This window comes from Pelophylax lessonae, assembly GCF_965119305.1.
Source record: "Pelophylax lessonae genome assembly, chromosome: 9".
NCBI lineage: Eukaryota > Metazoa > Chordata > Amphibia > Anura > Ranidae > Pelophylax > Pelophylax lessonae.
In genome coordinates, this window is record NC_138776.1 from 230,184,616 (window position 1) to 230,205,069 (window position 20,454).

A 20,454-nucleotide genomic window follows, 5' to 3' on the forward strand; every position below is an offset into this window, starting at 1 on the left:
AACTGCTCCGCACCTCCTCCATGGTATCAGGCTTCAAATTTGGCTCCTCCAGGCATGTCATCACCCTATTTGCGGACGACGTTATCTTGAGCCTAACAAACCCTATAGTGTCCCTCCCAGCGGCTCATAAAATTCTTCAGGACTTTAGCAATGTGTCCTTCTATAAAGTAAATTTTGGAAAATCCGAAATCTTAGGCATGAATATACTTGAAAATACCCGCAAACACCTCCAAACACAACTATCATACACATGGACATCTGGAACGCTAAAATATCTAGGGATCCAGCTAGCATTCCCTACATCCAATTTGTTACATTCCAACATGAAATCCCTACTCTCCACTCTAACAGCAGATACTAACGGTATCAAGTCATCCGAATTCTCCTGGACGGGACGAATAGCGGCATTCAAAATGCTTTGCCTACCAAAAATTTTATATATATTTCGCACCCTCCCGGTACAAATTACTGGTACATACTTCACTTCCATATCCAAAATCCTTCGCACATTCATATGGCAAAGGAAAAGGGCCAGGTGTTCTTACTCACATATGATACGTCACAAAAAGGCAGGAGGGCTAGGGCTACCGGATATAACGGACTACTACCACGCGACAAGACTAACCCCCCTCCAATACTGGTTCTCCTCCACAGACCGCCTCCCCTGGTTACCAATAGAAGCGGCGCTAACGCGATCGCCGGATCTTAGTTTATTGCTTCTTGCAGATGCATGGAAACCTCTAGATCTGAGGACATTGCCAATTACATCTCAAGCGTCACTGCGCTCCTGGCGGGTCCTTATCGCACGGAAGCCCACACATCCGACAGACTTGTTGATCCCTGTACCTTTAAAAGTGTTTAATGTTCTTCTTCCGTATACGACGACCAACGTGTTCACGGCCGCGGGCGTACAGACAGTATCCCAACTGTATCAGCAAGACTCACTCAAATCCTTCCATGACCTCCAAATTGAATTTAATCTCCCCCACAAAGCTATGTTCTCATATAACGCCATAGTCAGTTTCTTACGCAAGAATCCCCTGCCCCAACTACGGATAACTTCCCCCTTGTGGCGATTCCTTACTAATACAGAGACCCCTGTAAAAGGCATCTCCCTCTTTTACAACTTTATGGGCTGCAAGAACACTTTCCACAAAACGTCACACATGGTCAAGTGGGAGGGAGAACTTCACACACCCTATTCCGATTCCCAGTGGAAAACGGCGATTCAAACGTCCTACGCTGCCTCCCGATGCATAAACCACTGGGAACAAATGCAAAAACCTCTGACCAGGTGGTACCTTACACCGTACCGCCTGTCTAACTTCTTTAATTCCCAGAGCCCGCTTTGCTGGCGCAACTGTGATCAAGTTGGCACTATTTCCCATATCTTCTGGCATTGTAAAAGTTTAACCAGCTTTTGGAGGAGGGTGTTTGAGGTTCTTTCGGTCACCACGGGTATACTCACTAAACTTTCTTGATGACTGAGTTCTGAAAATGTACCTCTTTATGTTTTGTTCGGAAACGTTATATATATGAATCTGATTACCTTCATAATTTGTTGTACTGTTTTATAAAATTAATAAAAATCTATTGAAAGTAAAAAGTAACTAATTACCAGGGAAAGTAACTATTGCGTTACTTTAAAAAAAATATTTAAATATGTCAAATAATTTATATGCCCCTTGTATGCGTGGTATTTGGTTAGTGGTACCTGCGTGGTATTTGCTGAGAGTGGCATTGTGCTACCTGCGTGGTAAACTGCTGGTGTATAGGGTGGGTGGGTAGGTGTATTTGGGGGTCAGTGGGTGTATAGAGTGGGTAGATAGGTGTATATAGGGGTCAGTGGGTGTATAGAGGGGTCAGTGGGTGTATAGGGAGGGTGGGTAGGTGTATATAGGGGTCAGTGGGTGTATAGAGTGGGTGGGTAGGTGTATATAGGGGTCAGTGGGTGTATAGGGAGGGTGGGTAGGTGTATATAGGGGTCAGTGGGTGTATAGGGTGGGTGGGTAGGTGTATATAGGCGTCAATGGGTGTATAGGGTGGGTAGGTGGTAGTGGTGGTGGCTGATGGTGGTGTGGTGCACTGTGGGGGTCCTCCTGTCTTGACTGTCTGTTACTGAGTTTTTTTTGTTTTGGTACCTGTTGTGCTGCTGGTGGAGATGCTGGCTGCCTGGCTGCTGGTGGAGATGCTGGCTGACTGGCTGCTGGTGGAGATGCGGGCTGCCTGGCTGCTGGTGGAGATGCTGGCTGCTGGTGGAGATGCTGGCTGCCTGGCTGCTGGTGGAGATGCAGGCTGCCTGGCTGCTGGTGGAGGTGCTGCCTGGCTGCTGGTGGCCAGCCAAGCACACTGGGCTGGCTGCGTCCTCCTCCTCCAGGCCTGTGCTGTTGCTTCTCTCTCTCTCTCATTGACTGAGGCCAGTGCTGCGGACAGCGCTGGCCTCGGTCATAGAGGAGAGGAGGAATTACACTACTGCCATCTAGTGGCGGTAGATGTAATTGCGGTAAGGAAGCCAAAGTAATTTCAACTGCATTACCTTGACGGGACGAGTAGTCAGTTAGATTACTCGTTACCCTCTAAAGTAACTGCGTTAAGTAACGCCGTTTACTTTAATGCAGTTACTTCCATCACTGGTGGAGACACACAGTTTTAAAAGCCTTATGTCGGTGGCTGTCCCACAGTATGTCGTGCCCAGCCGCCACTACTTTTCCAGGCAAGCCATCCCTTCCCTGCACAACCAAGTGGGGGAAAAAAATCAGGTGTGCACTGCGCAACGCCATCTGTGGCAAGGTCCACCTAACTACCGATATGTGGACCAGTAAGCACGGTCAGGGGCGTTATATCTCCCTAACAGCACACTAGGTAAATGCAGTGGCGGCTGGGCCTGAGACGGATAGCAGTTTGGTGCATGTCCTTCCACCACCGAGGATTGCAGGGTGCTTCAGTTTGCCTCCTGTTCCTAACTCCTCCTACTCCGCTTCCTCATCCTCTACCGCCTCCTCATCCGGTCAGCGTAACACCTTCACAACCAACTTCAGCACAGCCAGGGGTAAACAACAGCAGGCAGTTTTAAAACTTGCCTTTTTGGGGGAAAAACCCACCCACACCGCACAGGAGTTGTGGAGGGGCATTCAACAGCAGACCGATGAGTGGTTGTTGCCAGTGAGCCTCAAGCCCGGCCTGGTGGTGTGCGATAACGGGCGAAATCTCGCAGCAGCTCTGGGCCTAGCCGGTTTGACACACATCCCTTGCCTGGCGCATGTGCTGAATTTGGTGGTGCAGAGGTTCCTTAGAAATTACCCCGATATGTCAGAGCTGCTGCAGAAAGTGTGGGCCGTATGTGCGCACTTTTGGCGTTCTCACCCTGCTGCTGCTCGCCTGTCAGCACTGCAGCGTAACTTCGGCCTTCCCGCTCACCGCCTCATATGTGACATGCCCACAAGGTGGAACACCACCTTGCACATGCTGGCCAGACTGTGTGAGCAGCAGCAGGCCATAGTGGAGTTTCAGCTGCAGCACGCACGCGTGAGTCGCTCTGCGGAACAGCACCACTTCACCACCAATAACGAGACCTGTGTGTCTTGTTGCACTGTTTCGAGTACTCCACCAACATGGCCAGTGCCGATGACGCCGTTCTCAACTTAACTATCCCACTTCTATGCCTTCTTGAAAAAACGCTTCGGGCGATGATGGAAGAGGATGTGGCACAGGATGAGTAGGAGGAGGAGGAGGATGAAGAGGTAACATTTCCAAGGCTTTCAGGGCAGTCATTCACAACTGGCACCGAGGGTGGGTTCCTACACCCACAAACACCAGGTACACAATTGTCCAGCAGGGGCACAGTTATGGAGAATGACGAGGATGAGGAGGAGGAGATGGAGGAGGAGATGGAACCATGTTCACAGCAGGGTGGCACCCAGGCCAGCTCATTGCCATCACTGGCTGGGGGGATAAAGAAGACAAAGACAATACACCTCCCACAGAGGACAGCTTTTTGTTGCCTCTGGGCAGCCTGGCACACATGAGCGATTACATGCTGCAGTGTCTCCGCAATGATCCTCGAGTTTCCCACATTGTAACTTGTGCCGATTACTGGGTGGCCATGCTGCTGGATCCCCGTTACAAGGACAATGCACCGTCCTTAATTCCCTCACTGGAGCGTGATTGGAAGATGCACGAGTACAAGCGCACGCTGGTAAACACACTGCTGGTGGCATTTCCACCTGACAGAGGGGGCAGAGTGGAAGCACAAGGCCAAGGCAGAGAACGAGGAATAGGTCGCCAACGCAGCCAAGGTACCGCCAGCACCTCAGAAGTAAGGGTTAGCATTGCCGGAATGTGGAAAAGCTTTGTCAGCACGCCACAACAAGCAGCAGCACCACCAGCTGATATGGAACGTCTTAGCAGGAGGCAGAATTTCACTAACATGGTGGAGCAGTATGTGTGCACACGCCTAGACGTACTAAATGTGGGGTCTGCCCCCTTCAACTTCTGGATCTCCAAGTTGGGCACATGGCCTGAGCTTGCCCTTTATGCCTTGGAAGTGCTGGCCTGCCCTGCAGCCAGTGTATTATCTGAATGTGTATTTAGCACGTCTGGGGGCGTTATAACAGACAAGCGCAGCCGCCTGTCCAGAGCCAATGTGGACAAGCTCACGTTCATTAAAATGAACCAGGCATGGATCCCACAGGATTTGTCTGTACCTTGAGCAGAATAGACATGTCTAACAGCCTTACCCAGCCATTGTTGTATTTGATCTTTCTTACTCTTTTGGGGTGTACCCTAATTTAAAAAAAAAAAATAATAATTAAAAACCAAAACCAGTGTTGGCTACCTTGTCCTCCTCCACCGCTGCCGCTGCTTCCACCTACACTGCCATATCCACCGTCACCTCAACCTCCTACTCCATATGGGCCTCGTCCTCCTCCTACATCATTCAAGATTATTATTTTTTATTTGTATGTATTTTATGTTATTTTAAGTTATTTCCCTATCCACATTTTTTTGCAGAGCACTTGCCATGCTCTTAAGAAGATGTTGCTGCCATTTGCAGCCCTCTAGCCCTTTCCATGTGTTCTTCAGGGCCATGTATTTACCGGCTGCTGTCAGTTCTGGTGCTGTAAAAAAAAAAAAAAAAAATAGGACAACTTTTCCAATTGCAATACTTCTGTTACTTCTGTTATGACATTGTCCATGTGGTGGGACTATTTGTACACAGCTAATAAGTCTTTTTGTGGCTGCAAATATGTCCTAAAGCTTTTTTGAAGTTTGCCCCCCATTTAAATCAATGGGGCCCGCCGCAAACTTGCGGTTCGGGACATTTGAGAAGGTTTGCCGCTAACGTTCGCGAACCGCCCCTGCTAATGTTCGTCCATCACTACAGGAGGATGACAGCAAAATGAGGAGTGTTTAATACAGTAGACCCGGCAGGGGTGTCAAACTGGTGGCCCTGCAGCTGTTGCGGAAACTACAAGTCCTATCATGCCTCTGCCTGTGGGAATCATGCTTGTAACTGTCAGCCTCACAATGCATCATGAGACTTGTAGTTCCTTAACAGCTGGAGGGCCACCTGTTTGAAACCTGTGCAAGGAACCACAGAACCCAGCACTGCCCTGCTTCCCTATACTGTATGCTGTAACTAGGATAGATTTACAAATCTTACACAGCAGAAGATATGTATGTCTGCAGAAAGATGGTCTGTGGGTGTTACTACTTTGTTCCTCATTGGTTCTAAAATCATCCTAATAGAGACTATTGCATTAATAAACTCAGGATTCTGACTTTCAAACTCAGAATTATGTAAAACAAAAACAAAAAAAAACAAGTTCAGAATTTTTTTTTTTTTTTTTTTTTTTTTAATGATGGCCCCAGGGCTCTTCCATAGTCTCCACTAATCTTCCAAATAAACAGATATTAAAAAAAAAAAAAAAAAAAAAAAAGTGTAGATATTGGTAAAGATGCTAAACATGTACAATGACAAAGGAAAAATCTTCTAGTTTTTACTTCTATAAAGGACTGTGTGCTGTCCGAGGTGATATTGCGATCAGATTTGTATGTAGCTGATACTTTGTACATATTTTGTGTCATTTAGCTATCAGGCAGCTATGGCTTTATTTATTGACATCGATCTGCTGTTGATGATGGAAATAGATACAAATAGACAAAGATTTGGCTGGGCTGATTGAATAGATACAATGTTTCGTTTTTCTTGCTTCTCTCCCCCATTGTGTTGTGGGATAAAAGCTCCGCGATCTTCCCAACGTGTGATTTGAGATAAAGTAACAATGTAAGGCGGGAGATTGTGGAGGATGTTTTATTGTAAGAATGTGTGGGTATTTTTTATTCAGCTCTGCCACCTTGTGGTGATTCATGGTAGAACAGTTGGGTGTGTGTGCAGTACAAGGCGATGAATAGGGAAAGTATAGAGGCAGAAAGTGGAGATGATCTCCGCAATAAATCTAGAATCAGGATGGGAATAGGAGGAAAGTTCGATCCATTCCCCTCCCAGTCTGATCGATTTACAGTACTTCTCTTCTAAATATCATTGTTATTGCCCCCCCCAAGAGCCGGACATACCTGGCTTTAATTATTTATTTTCTTTATTAAGTAATATATTTTTATTGTGATAAAATGTATTAATAAAGTGCACTCTACAGGCAAACACTTTGTCTCCTTATCACACTCAGACTTGTTATACAGGTGAGCAGTAATGAGAGGAAATGTGATCATAGAACATCATTCTCTCATCTCTTTTCATTCTAATCTTTCTATGCTGATCGTCTACTCACCGCTAAACTCCTCCAACCAAAACCATACCCTCCTTCATAGACCCGCAATGTCACATCACATTATAATTCATTGTTCAGGAAATTATTTCTTCTCTTGGCTATTAAAAGACTACGCCTATGATGGATCAGAGTTTCTACTTTTAAATCTCCCGCCATAATTCTACTGGCCAATAGGAAGATCTAGCCGCAACCCGACATTGTAGAAGTTCTATTCATAGATCTGCTCATCTTCCTCCAAATCACATCAACACCAAATCCTCGACGATTACTGCCACAAATCCGCAAATTAATCCGAATCAATTATTTTATATTCTCAAACCCAACGGATCTTCTCAGAGCCACCCACTTCTATCTTAGGATCCGGACATACATGTTTAGGAGATTTGATTTTATATTTACACACCGAAGATTGTGATCCGGGTGGGGGGACAATGTGCTACAATGACACCTGTCCGTCCTAACAGCGAATTCGAGTATATATATATATATATATATATATATATATATATATATATATATATATTTTTTTTTTTTTTTAGGTTATAAATAATTGTTTATTTCGTATTTAATGTGCAGGAACGATGTGATCTACTTGCAGGGATTGGATTTTATTTTCCTCCATCCTTTCATTCTGCTGAATATCTTCTGGAGATCAGAGATCATTCAATATTAAATACCAAACAAACATCCCCCATCTGAAAAGGAACACAGATCTCACACCCTGCTTCACACTCCTTGGAAGAAAAATACATTGTATTATTGGAAGAAAACGCCCAGAACTGTGATTGGTGCAATTTTCACATTCTATAATTCAAATTTCCCGCCGGAATTCTATGAAACGTTCCAATTATCTCAGATAGAATAATCCGACACTAAAATCTGATATCTTTTCCTCCGGGAACATCGATCATCCATCCTCTGAATTGTCGGGCAGTTTATCTAACCATGAATAATAAATACGTTAGAAATATAAATGTCACATTTCTTCCAGTCTTTTCTTTTACTTCACAATACAGAATCCGCCCTGCTAGAGAATGTTTCCTATAGAGATCAATGAAAAGTCTACTGAACAAGTATTGTACAATATTGTTTCATGTCTGATCGGCCCCCTCATTAGAAATAACACTGTTTCTTAGTAAATTAAGAATATATATATATATATATATATATATATATATATATATATATATATATATATATATATATATATATATATATATATATATATATATATATATATATATATATAAAATTATGGCATGTCAGAAAAAATGTGCAATGAATCAATAAATAAACTATTGCGCTTCTAATGAATTACATCAGTTTCCATTCAGAAAAAAAAAAAAAATATGTAAAAGCTTCTAAATAAATGAACTTCTCTGCAGTGTAATAAATGACTGAACCCCGCCCCCTTCTCAGCATGTCTCCCATCAGGTCCGCTCAGCCTGTGAACTGTCTGAAGATGTGTGTATTTGTTCTCTTTTCACAATAATGCTTTATAAATATGAAATTACTATGAACAATGGAAACTGGTTACTTTGTTTCTGGTATAATGTGATAAGTTTCCTGTTCTCCATGTAATCTCCAGGAATAAATCGAAAATACATGAGAAGAAGGAATAAAATAATCTTCTTGGAAATGTATTGCTGTTGCATTAATGTGTCTGAATATAACAGAATATTTAGGAGCCTTATAAATTAATGAAATGATCTTTATTTTGCAATGAATGTTGTGACCCCGCCTCTTTCCCAGGAAGGTTTCCATCTGGTCCGCTCAGGTTGTATATAATGAGGGCGGGCAGACAGCTGAGCTCAGTCTGTCTTTGTAGCAGAGAATCATCATGTCTGGGCGCGGTAAAGGAGGGAAGGGTCTGGGGAAAGGAGGCGCCAAGCGGCACAGGAAGGTGCTCCGGGACAACATCCAGGGCATCACCAAACCCGCCATCCGACGTTTGGCCCGCAGAGGGGGTGTCAAGCGCATCTCCGGACTCATCTATGAGGAGACCCGCGGAGTGCTCAAGGTTTTCCTGGAGAATGTCATTCGCGATGCCGTCACCTACACCGAGCACGCCAAGAGGAAGACCGTCACCGCCATGGATGTCGTCTATGCTCTCAAACGCCAGGGGCGCACTCTCTACGGATTCGGAGGATAATCCCACCGCTTACCCACTTCATCACAACAAAGGCCCTTCTCAGGGCCACCCACCTTCTCACACACCTTCTCACACAAAAGGGCTGATCATTCACAACTCCCAACACTCATTTCTACACATTTATTGTGTAACAATAGGAACTTCCGCTCTTTGTTTCACTAAGCAATGGAGTGCTGCGATGTCTAGCTGCCCATACACTCTGCGATCTGATTGTTCGATCTGCTTTACATTTACCAAAGATAAGGAACAGAAAAAATATTAAATTTATTTGGTTGGGCAGTTAATGTATAGGAGATTGTAGAGTCAGCACTCAGTGATGGAGCCGATTTTCCGAGGTGGCTGCTGAGTGAGAATATATCGTTTATGTTGGAACTGAACCTAAGTCATTATTTCATGATTAAAATAATGGAGATCACTAATACTGAGATGATTATATAACAGATATAATATCTGTGAACATTCCGATTTTGATACAGGAAGAACAAATCTGTGCATCTGCTATATGTACAAATTCTAGATCCGAAAGAGGGGAGAGAAATTTGATCTTTTTTTTTTTTTTTTTTTTTTTTTTTAGGAGTATCATAGTCCTGTAACTATGTTTTTAGAGAAGTTTTTTTTTTTTTTTTTTTTTTTTAAAGAAACTTTATTAAAGTCAATGAACGGTACAAAGAGAAAGTTATAACATTGTACAACACATTTTAACATTTTTTTGGGGTCAAAAGCTGAGCAAAAGAAAGAGCTCAATTCTGACCCGGAAGAGCAATAAGGGTAACCATGTCAAATACAGAAATACAGAATATACTAGAACCCTAGTTGGATGGATCTTGATTAACTAGGGGGGATTGGTGCCATGGGGGGGGAAGTTGTAACTGGGGGGGGACAGGGGAGGATTAGAGGTAAGGAGGTGGGGGGGGGGGGGACATGAAGAGGGGAGGAATGCCTGTGAGATATACCACTCAGATTTTGACACATTTCCTACAGTATTGATTTCCACTACCCAGTATCAGCATATACAAAAGTGTCCGCAGTCAGTGCAGAAACGGCATTTGTGGGTAGTGAGGCAAGGAAGTCCTGCCATTTGCTGGAGAAACGAGCAGAAGAGGATGAAGAGTCGGAGTCCATGTTAAGCCGGTCTTTAGTCATAAGGCTTAGAAGCTCACGATGTACTTGTGAAACAGTAGGGCCCTCGTTTGCAATCCAATTGGCAAGGATAACCCTGCGGGCTATCAGTAAACAGGTTAGGATCCATGTCCGAGGGTGAGGTAGAGGACGGCTAGTCCATATTTGGAGACGTTTGTCCCAGTATCCAAAGACAAGTAATAGAGGGTCTTTAGGGAGCTGAAGGAGCGTGATTTGGTGGATGAACGCCAGCACCTGGTCCCAAAATGTAGATATAAATGAGCATGACCAAAATCTGTGGCGTAGTGATGGACGGGTAGTTTTGCAAAGGGGGCATAGACGCGCTGAGGGGGACTGTTCGTTTGACGTGAAAGGAATATAGGCTCTGTGCAGTATTTTCAGCTGCGTCTCCCTCCACGTTTCATTAGGTGTCAGTCGCACAGTGCATTTGTATCCTTGGAATAACTTCGTGACCAAATTCTCCATGGGAAAGTCCTTGGCCCAGTTGGCGGCCGATGACCCAGCGAGGTTTGAGGACGTAAGTTTCTGAAAGGGCTTGTATATGTCAGAGATGCTATAAGTGCCGGATAACAACAGAGGGTCCAGCAAGGGATCACTGAACCTTTTGGTAATCGAGGCACCCGATGAACGAAGAAAACTAAAGCACTGCATGATAGGAAAAACGTGCGAGGCCGGAAGGTGGTAATCATCCAGAATATCTTGAAGTGGTCGGGGCTTACCCGTAGCGTGATTACAGAGATCAGAGAAGTTCGATAGGCCTTTTCGACGCCATAGAGCAAAGTAGTCCGAATGCAGTCCGGGAGTAAATGCAGGGTTGCCCTGTATAGGCAAGTGCTTGGACATGGAGGGGGGGAGCCTCAGAAGTTTCCTGGACTCCCTCCAAGCGATCACCGTGTCTCGCAGGAGAACATTGTGCTGCAGTTGAGAGGGCATAGACTTCCATTTAACATGGAGGAGGGCTGCCAGCGAGAAGGGAGCAGACATTTGCGATTCAAGTACAAAATTGGAGTAGAGAGAAGCCCTCGAGAGCCAGTCCAGGGAGATTCTGAGTAGGCATGACAGATTATATAATCTAATATTAGGAAGACTAGCTCCCCCCTCGCCCCTGGGAAGACAGAGTTTGCTGTAGGAGATGCGGGGCCTTTTGCCTCGCCACACAAATCTAGAGATACTGGAGGTCAGCGACTTGATATCTTTGTGTTTTAATAACAGAGGAAGCGTTTGTAAAGGGTATAAAAGTCGCGCAAAACTGACCATTTTCACCAGATGACATCTTCCCAGGAGCGAGAGAGGCAGATCCATCCAACTATCTAGTTCACGAGAGATCTTATGGAAAAGAGGGGGATAGTTCAGAGTATAGACAGAAGAGGGGATTTTGCCTATTTTGATACCCAAGTACGTTATGTGGGATTGCGCCACGGTGAAAGGAGAAGAGGAGACCCATGCGGGTTTGGGTGCGTTGCCCAGGGGGAGGATTTCGCTTTTAGCGTAATTTATCCGCAGGCCCGAACATAGTTTAAAGTTATCAAAGATCGATATGATGGTGTGCATGTCCGAGGAGGGATTTCTGGTAAATATTAACACATCATCGGCGAAAAGGGATATTCGTAATTCGTGACTACCAATCAGGATACCATGGAGAGGCGCCTTGTCCAAAAGAAACCTGGACAATGGTTCTAGGGCCAGATTAAAGAGGAGAGGAGACAGGGGACATCCCTGTCTCGTGCCCTTGAATAAGCGGAACTCGTCGGTAAGGGACCCCGCTACCCACAACCTGGCCGCAGGAGAAGCATACATGGCCCCGACAACGTGAGTGAACGGCCCCGAGAAGCCAAAAGAAGTTAGAACCTTGGATAACCAGGCAAAACCCACGTTGTCAAAGGCCTTCTCCGCGTCCAGGGTGATGATAGCCAGATCCCCCCCCGAGGAAGCCGCGGCCTGGTCTAAAGCCAAGAGAACCTTACGGATATTAGAGGCAGCTGACCTCCCCTTGGTAAACCCCGACTGGGCTGGGTGTATCAAGGACGGCATGATGAGTGCCAGTCGGGATGCCAGTATTTTTGACAGGATTTTAACATCCAAGTTTAACAAGGAAATGGGTCGGTAGGATCCTGGTTCCAGAGGATCCTTCCCTTTTTTCGCTAATAATTTTATTATGGCTTGGTTGCCAGTGGGAGGGTAGCAACCCCCATTCCACAAGGCTGAGTACACCTCTAGAAGTGTGGGGCCGATTATGTCTATGGCGTTTTTATAGAATTCCCCGGTGAGGCCGTCAGGGCCTGGGGCTTTGTTGGGGGCAAGGCTTTTTATCGTGTCATGGATCTCTTGAAGGGTCACTGGAGCGTTTAGTGTCTCTAGTTGTGACGGAGAAATTTTAGGAAGGGTGACATTGTCTAGGAAGAAACTGGCTAGTCGGTCGTCAAAAGGGTCTGGGGAATACAGAGAGGCATAAAAGTCTCTCATTGTTTTCTTCACCTCCGGGGGGGGGTGGATACAGTAATGCCTGATGAGCTACGGAGGGAAGCAATATGTGTGGGTTTGTAGGGAGTCCCGCAAAGTCTCGCCAAGAGCTTTCCTGCTTTGTTCCCATATTTATGCATCAGGGCCGAGAAACGAGCGCGTTTAATGTTTTCCAGGTTGTCTGCCCACGAGTCAAAGGCCTGCTTGGCTAAGGTCCATTCCTGCCGATATTCGGGGGAGTCTGCGGTCAGCAGCAGCCGTTGAGCTACCTGAAGCCTCTCGCTGGCCCGTCGGTAACTTTCAGAGGCGTTTTTCCTATAGGCCGAGGCATAGGATATAATTTTACCACGAAGGTAAGCTTTGCCCGTCTCCCAGAACAGGTTGGGCTGCGAGACGTGCGAAGCGTTGAGCTCTGCAAATTCCTCCCATGCCTTAGCCAAGTACGCCTGGAATCCTTTGTCAGTGTGGAGACAGCTCGGAAATCGCCATAGCCTGGTGTCAGCCTGCTTATCAGGCGGATCTAGCGTCAGGGATATGGGAGCATGGTCAGATATAACAATATCATGGATGTCTGGATCCTCAATTCTGTGAAGAACATCGGTCGAGGAGAAAAAGTAGTCTATTCTGGTAAATACCTTGTGCGGGTGGGAGTAGAATGTAAAGTCCCTGTCGGTAGGGTTGTGGAGGCGCCATACGTCCGTAAGGTGAAGGGAATCTATTAATTGCGCCAGGGGACCCGGGGTCAGAGGGGCCGAACCCTTGCGTCTATTTTTTGTCAAAGACTTGTCTAAGAGTGGGTCCATGAGGGCATTAAAGTCCCCCCCTATGAGATGTGGAACTTGGGGATACTTGAGAAGATGTGCGGAGAGGTCTCTATAGAAGGACTGGTCTGGGACGTTGGGAGCGTACACGTTCGTTAGCAGTATTTCCCTGTCATTTATTTTTAAATGAGCGGAGACATAGCGTCCTTTAGAGTCAGCGGTAACGGATAGGACGTCACAGGAGAGCCGTTTATGAATAAGTATTAAAACACCTGCTTTGCGACCTAGGGCGGCCGAACCCACCACCGTGCCAACCCACAACTTCCGCATCCGGAGGAAGTCATCGGAGGAGAGGTGGGACTCCTGCAACAAGGCAATGTCAGTCTTGAGCCTTTTAAGATGTCTCAAAACCTTCATCCGTTTGATCGGGGACCTCAGACCCCTGACATTCCATGACAGAATCCTCATGGAGGGTCAGGGGGGAGGGGGTGTGTAGCTGACATTGGGGTACCCGTGTAGGCAAGTGCGTCCGGCAGGGTAGCATAAAGGGAGATGAGAGCTGTAGGGAAGTAGTGGCAATAGGGTGACATGTGACACTTGATAGGAACCGTCCCCTTCCTCGGAGCCATAGGTAAAGGTGAGAGGAGAGGTATAAAGGAAAGGGTTAGGGGTAGTGGGAGAAGGATAAACAAATGGATAAACAAAAAAGCATAAAGCATGGACCTCACTTTTTTCCGAATGCTGCGACCGTATCCACCGGCGAAGCCCTAGGTGCGGACCCGAGCAGGTCTGGCACCGCCTCATCCCCGGCCCCCCAAATGTGGGGGGGGGAGGGGGAGTGGTAGTTTGGGCTCCCCAAAAACATGGCCCGTATGCGAGTAACTTAATGCCAAAAGCAGGCACAGTGCAGCATCTAGGAAACCCAGACGTGAAGCCAAAGATGACATGACAAAACATTTCAACCCATGATAACAATAACCGTCTGAAAAACATCAATACATCATATGTATGCATATAAACATTAAGAGCGATAAGGAGGAGGGTGGGATCACCACACGGCCCCCAGGATGGACCGGGGGGGACATATGGCAGGAGAGAATAACTATGCAAGGGGGTGATACTTTACGTGATCCCAATCAACGCCCTCAGAAGAGGAGAGAGACACACGCAGGGGTCCAGGACTCCTCAGCGGTTCGGGAGGAAACGGCTGCCGCCAACAACGTCCGAGTACTTCTGCCTCTTGGGGGGTTCCTTGCGAGGGCTCCACGGGACCAGGGTGCGCTGGGTTGGAGGGGTTTTAGATGAACAGGTGTCCGACCCACCCGCCTGGAGAGAGCGAGCGAAAGCTTCCGCCTCCGAGGGGTCTTGGAAAGACAATTGTTCGCCAGAGGGTGCGCGTAGCCGAAGTGTCGCCGGGTATGCCAATGTGAATTTGATTTGAGCTTGGTGCAGCTTTGAGCATACAGTCTGGAAAGCCTTCCTCTTCTTGGCCACTTCCACCGAATAATCAGCAAAAATCAGGACTTTAACACCATCGATCTGAAGAGATTTGGATTGTCTGAATTTTTGGAGGATAGCGGATTTGTCGGCGTAATTTAAGTATTTAGCTATGATCGGACGCGGCGTGGTTCTGTCAGAGGAGTGAATCCCCATGCGGTGGGCCCTTTCAACCACGCAGATGCCATGCAGACCCAGCGCCTCCGGGATCCGTTTGGAGCAAAGGTCCGGGATGGATGATGGCGGCACGGATTCCGGTATTCCAATAAAGCGGAGGTTACTCCTACGCGCTCTATTCTCCAAGTCCTCCACCTTTTGCAGCAGAAACTGGTTGGTTTTGTCCTGGGTTATTTCAAAATTGTGGGAGCTGTATATCTCCTCCTCTATGCTGGCCACCCGAGTTTCCACCTCATTCAGCCTGTGCGATTGAGCAGCAAGCTGCTTTTTGATGTCCTGCATACCAGCTGCTACAGCCGACTGAACTGCAGCAGAAATAGTGGGGGAGAGAAGGGCCACCACAATCTGGGCAATGCGGTCCGACTGTGGGTCTCCCAGGGATGGCAGTTCTGGGGATGGTGGAGCCGCTATGTCCATTTGTGAGGCCTCCGCCGCGGGGAGGGCCGAGACCGGGGCCTCGATTTGCGGCTGGCCCGGCGGAACGCGCGGGCCGCTTTTTTCCAAAAATTTGTCCATTGCGGCAATATAGCTGGTCCTGGGGGTTGCCCGGAGGTGGGGGAGCCGGATGCGGACTCTTATTGATCAAATAGGCCGATTTTATATGCCGATTACGGGTCCGACCGCGGGAGCCGAGGGAGAGCGCTCCTACCTCATTCGGCGCCGGAAACCGGAAGTCGAAATTTGATCTTTAGTTGCATATTTCTATACAGATGTGATTATGAAACGTGTTATACTTCCTATCCCATCCTATAGAAAGGTAGAGATTTATGAGAGAAGTCATCTCACTATCATGTTCTGTATGTAACAGTGGGGGAGGGGGATTCTGCATTCTGAGGACTTGGAATAAAAGAGAACATATGGAAATGTTTTACATTATTCAATCATCTTCACATTCCATTTTCTATTCATCTTCTTAATAAAGCATTGATATTTCCCGGATAAATGTCTCATCTGATGATCTCCGTGTCGGATTTGGGGGTATAATAGGGATGATTATTTGTAACGTTCTCAACATTTCAGGCGGCCAAATTTAAAAGTAGCAATTTGAAATCTGAGCCAATCAGAGCGGTGGGCGTTTCCTTAATCAGCCAGTAATGTCTGCTGAGGCGTCCCAAAGGAAATGTGTTCTGAGATAATTCTCCGTTTTCCCCCCAGAAAATACTTCTACTTTCCATTGATCTCTATAGGAAACGTTCCCTAGCAGGGCGGATTCTGTAGTCTGATGTATAAAATCAAACACTAAAACAATAATATTTTAACAAATGTTTGTATTCCTAAACTACCGCTAAAGGGACCGGTGATTGTTTCCTGGAAGAACATTCTATCTGAAAAATTTGAATGTTTAGTCCATCACATTTGATATTTTTCTTTTTTAATAAAAATTCTGATGGATGTTTTTACTAATATGTGTTCCTTTTTCAGGTGTGGATGTTTGGAATATAATGAATAATTTCTGATCTGTAGAAGAAATGTAGTAAAAGTAAAGTATGGAGGACAATGAGGAGGAGTCTCTGTAAGAAGACATTGTTCTATAAATCTTTATAATAGAATAGAACTGGCAATGGCTGGAAGCACTGACATGTCTCATGATTGCCCACCCACATATATAGTTTCACATATTTTTACTTATGAAATAAAGATAGTTATACTGAGTAGAGCTCTGCTGTGATGTCTGTGGGTGGCTCTTAGAAGAGCCTTTGTGTGTTGTTGGGGTGATGGGTGGGGGAGGGGTATTACTTGGCGCTGGTGTACTTGGTGACGGCCTTGGTGCCCTCGGAGACGGCGTGCTTGGCCAGCTCTCCGGGCAGGAGGAGGCGGACGGCGGTCTGTATCTCCCGGGAGGTGATGGTGGAGCGCTTGTTGTAATGAGCCAGGCGGGAAGCTTCGCCGGCGATGCGCTCGAAGATGTCATTGACGAAGGAGTTCATGATGCTCATGGCCTTGGAGGAGATGCCGGTGTCGGGGTGGACCTGCTTGAGCACCTTGTAGACGTAGATGGCATAACTCTCCTTCCTGCTCTTCCTTCGCTTCTTGCCGTCCTTCTTCTGGCTCTTGGTCACGGCTTTCTTGGAGCCCTTCTTGGGCGCCGGGGCGGACTTGGCTGGTTCAGGCATGATAAGGGTTAATGTGTTCTCTCCGCTGTGTGCAGGAAATGAGTGCTGGATCCGCCCTCATGTGCTGCTTTTATAGGCGTCCTATGCAAATCACTGCTCCTCCTCCTCACTCTTCTATTGGAGGATTAAGTCATGTGATGGGGAGGGGGTGGAATGATTACCTTCCTCGTTTACCGATTGGTCTAGAAACAATTCAGATAACTATTGGGTGGCTTCAAATGTAACCAATCACAGAATGTGACGTCAGAGCAGTGACTGTATAAATAGAAGGAAGGGGCAGGAATTTGGTATCTTCGTCTGACGACTCTCATCTCACAATGTCTGGCCGCGGTAAACAAGGAGGAAAGGTTCGGGCAAAGGCTAAGACCCGATCATCCCGGGCTGGGCTGCAGTTCCCAGTCGGTCGTGTTCACCGCCTGCTCAGGAAGGGCAACTATGCCGAGCGGGTTGGGGCCGGAGCTCCCGTCTATCTGGCCGCAGTCCTCGAGTATCTCACCGCTGAAATCCTCGAGCTGGCCGGTAACGCCGCCCGCGACAACAAGAAGACCCGCATCATCCCCCGACATCTCCAGCTGGCTGTCCGCAACGACGAGGAGCTCAACAAGCTGCTCGGGGGCGTCACCATCGCCCAGGGAGGAGTCCTGCCCAACATCCAGGCCGTGCTGCTGCCCAAGAAGACCGAGAGCCACAAGGCCGCCAAAGCCAAGTAATCGCCAACAACTTCCCCTATCACCCCCTCACCAAACAAAGGCTCTTCTAAGAGCCACCCACATACATCACAGCAGAGCTCTACTCTCATTTTAATAGTGTGCTAAATTGTTATTTTTTTTAGCTAGGTGAAGATGTTTTAAATACTATAAACTCATAAGTTTTGGTGCGATTTTCTGGTCTAAATAAATTCTTATGTATTCGGAGTAGCACAGATCATAAATCTAGATGTGCGCCTTTACCTTCTCTCTCATCCTTATACTGCAGCACAATGGGCGATCATGAGACGTGTCAGTGCTTCCAGCCATTGCCAGTTCTATTCTATTATAAAGATTTGTAGAACAATGTCTTCTTACAGAGACTCCTCCTCATTGTCCTCCATACTTTACTTTTACTACATTTCTTTTACAGATCAGAAATTATTCATTATATACCAAACATCCCCACCTGAAACATCAACACAGATCAGTCAGAGCCTCCATCAGATTTTTTTTTTTGTTTAAAAAAAAAAAAAATATATATATATATATATATATATATATATATATATATATATATATATATATATATATATATATCTATATCAGATGTGATTGGTTAATCTTTCAAATTCCTCCCATAGAATCCTCTTCTTCCGGGAAACAATCACCGATCCTTTTAGCGGTAGTTTAGGAATAAAAAAAAAATCCTTCAATTTTATTGTTGTTTTAGGATTTCATTTTATACATCACAATACAGAATCCGCCCTGCTAGATAATGTTTCCTATGGAGATCAATGGAAAGTCTGCTGAACAAGTATTTTCTGGGGGGGAAACGGAGAATTATCTCAGAACACTTTTCCTTTTGGACGCCTCAGCAGACATTTCTGGCTGATTAAGGAAACGCCCACAGCTCTGATTGGCTCAGATTTCAAATTACTACTTTTAAATTTTCCCGCCTGAAATGTTGAGAACGTTACGAATAATCAGCCCTATTATACCGCCAAATCCGACGAGACATTTATCTGGGAAATATCATCAATGCTTTATTAAGAAGATGAATAGAAATGGAATGTGAAGATGATTGAATAATGTAAAACATTTCCATATCTTCTTTTTTATTCCAAGTCCTCGGAATGCAGAATCCCCTCCCCCACTGCTACATACAGAACATAATAGTGAGATGACTTTTCTCATAGAACTCTACCTTTCTATATGATGGGATAGGAAGTATTACACGTTTCATAGAAACCTTCATTAGAGATTGTTCCTGAAAATCAAATCTAAACTCTGACACCTTACTGATCACTAAGAAAAAACGTATTTATAAAGCCAGAAATTATTTCCGATTCAATAAAACATTTCCCGATGATCCTTCTTGGGCAGTTTATAGTAAAATTGTCCTTTAGTGGATCTCACAAAGCATTTCATCTTCACAATATTTCTAATGTCTCCTATTTCAACAATGGCGCGCACAGCTTTCCGGGCAGGTTCGGGTTAATCTGTCCCATGTGACCTCTGGCTGGGAAAGCCCCGCCCTACTGAATGCTGAATCTCACAACTCAGTCATTGGCTGATTAGAGCTCTAAGAAATGGTCCTATTAAACCTAAGAAGGCGTGGTCAGCACTAACCTATAAACGCGGAACGTGGTCTGTATAAATAGACGCCGCACAGCCCGTGTTCTCACACTTCTGTTCCGTCTGGAGATTAGAAGCGTTTCTCCGCCATGGCAAGAACCAAGCAGACCGCTCGTAAGTCCACCGGAGGGAAAGCTCCCCGCAAGCAGCTGGCCACCAAAGCCGCCCGCAAGAGCGCCCCGGCCACCGGCGGAGTTAAGAAGCCTCACCGCTACAGGCCCGGCACCGTGGCTCTCCGGGAGATCCGCCGCTACCAGAAATCCACCGAGCTGCTCATCCGCAAGCTGCCCTTCCAGCGCCTCGTCCGAGAGATCGCCCAGGACTTCAAGACTGACCTGCGCTTCCAGAGCTCCGCCGTCATGGCTCTGCAGGAAGCCTCCGAGGCTTATCTCGTAGGACTCTTCGAGGACACCAATCTCTGCGCCATCCACGCCAAGAGGGTCACCATCATGCCCAAAGACATACAGCTGGCACGCCGCATCCGCGGAGAGAGGGCCTAAATACATTCTTATCTCCCTCCATACTATCTCTACACAGCACAAAGGCTCTTTTCAGAGCCACCACATCCGCCTCACAGAGAGCTCCATACTACCGCATCACAGATACTACATTTCTACCCCCCCCCCTCATCCCGCTACTACATGCTGCCAATCCCCGCTACTACATTTCTACACTTTCCCGGCCATCGGCTTCACTGCATTTCTCTTTTCTCTGCGCTCTGATCCTCAGTGTGGAAGGAAATCTCATCGGTAACATTTCTAACCATTCACACTTCTCTATATCTTCCCTAATAGATACAATGGAGGAATATTTCATGGTGAGCGAAGCTCCTCTGTAACATTTATAAACCGATTCCAGAGAAATCATTCACATTTCTCATCTATAAAGGAGATCCTTTCTTTTACCGATTTATTGTCCCCTAAATACAATGGAACTGATCTGTAACATTACTAACAATTACAGAGTAACAATTCACACTTCTATATAGATACAATGGAACAATATTTGGCAGTAAAACAAACGTTCCTATAAACAGGATCT

The 20,454-nt window shown here is 46.2% G+C and overlaps 5 protein-coding genes across 5 annotated transcripts in view; 4 read left to right on the forward strand and 1 right to left on the reverse strand.

The window, feature by feature from the left end:
- Positions 1-8,628: 8,628 nt before the first annotated feature.
- Positions 8,629-8,940, forward strand: LOC309564680 (histone H4; the record flags this gene model as incomplete). Its single annotated transcript, XM_082269345.1, has 1 exon — positions 8,629-8,940. One exon carries the CDS (start codon positions 8,629-8,631, stop codon positions 8,938-8,940), a length of 312 nt encoding a protein of 103 aa, XP_082125471.1.
- Positions 8,941-16,695: 7,755 nt separating this feature from the next.
- On the reverse strand, positions 16,696-17,096 carry LOC309564670 (histone H2B 1.1). Its single transcript, XM_082269335.1, has one exon. The coding sequence runs from the start codon at positions 17,087-17,089 to the stop codon at positions 16,709-16,711; it is 381 nt and encodes a 126-aa protein (XP_082125461.1). The 5' UTR covers positions 17,090-17,096; the 3' UTR covers positions 16,696-16,708.
- A 310-nt stretch (positions 17,097-17,406) lies between these two features.
- LOC309564663 (histone H2A type 1-like) lies at positions 17,407-17,799 on the forward strand (the record flags this gene model as incomplete). The annotated part of the gene is made up of 1 exon (XM_082269328.1): positions 17,407-17,799. One exon carries the CDS (start codon positions 17,407-17,409, stop codon positions 17,797-17,799), a length of 393 nt encoding a protein of 130 aa, XP_082125454.1.
- LOC309564676 (histone H4) overlaps positions 17,744-20,454 on the forward strand; it is a gene marked incomplete at its 3' end in the record, with an annotated part of 235,574 nt that continues 232,863 nt past the window's right edge. The window contains exon 1 of the mRNA XM_082269341.1: positions 17,744-17,795. The remainder of the gene's footprint in view (positions 17,796-20,454) is intronic.
- LOC309564662 (histone H3.2) lies at positions 19,503-19,913 on the forward strand (the record flags this gene model as incomplete). The annotated part of the gene is made up of 1 exon (XM_082269327.1): positions 19,503-19,913. One exon carries the CDS (start codon positions 19,503-19,505, stop codon positions 19,911-19,913), a length of 411 nt encoding a protein of 136 aa, XP_082125453.1.

Excerpts from the sequence above, each read along its gene's own strand:
- LOC309564670 (XM_082269335.1), bottom strand. The coding sequence starts at position 17,089 with ATGCCTGAACCAGCCAAGTCCGCCCCGGCGCCCAAGAAGGGCTCCAAG.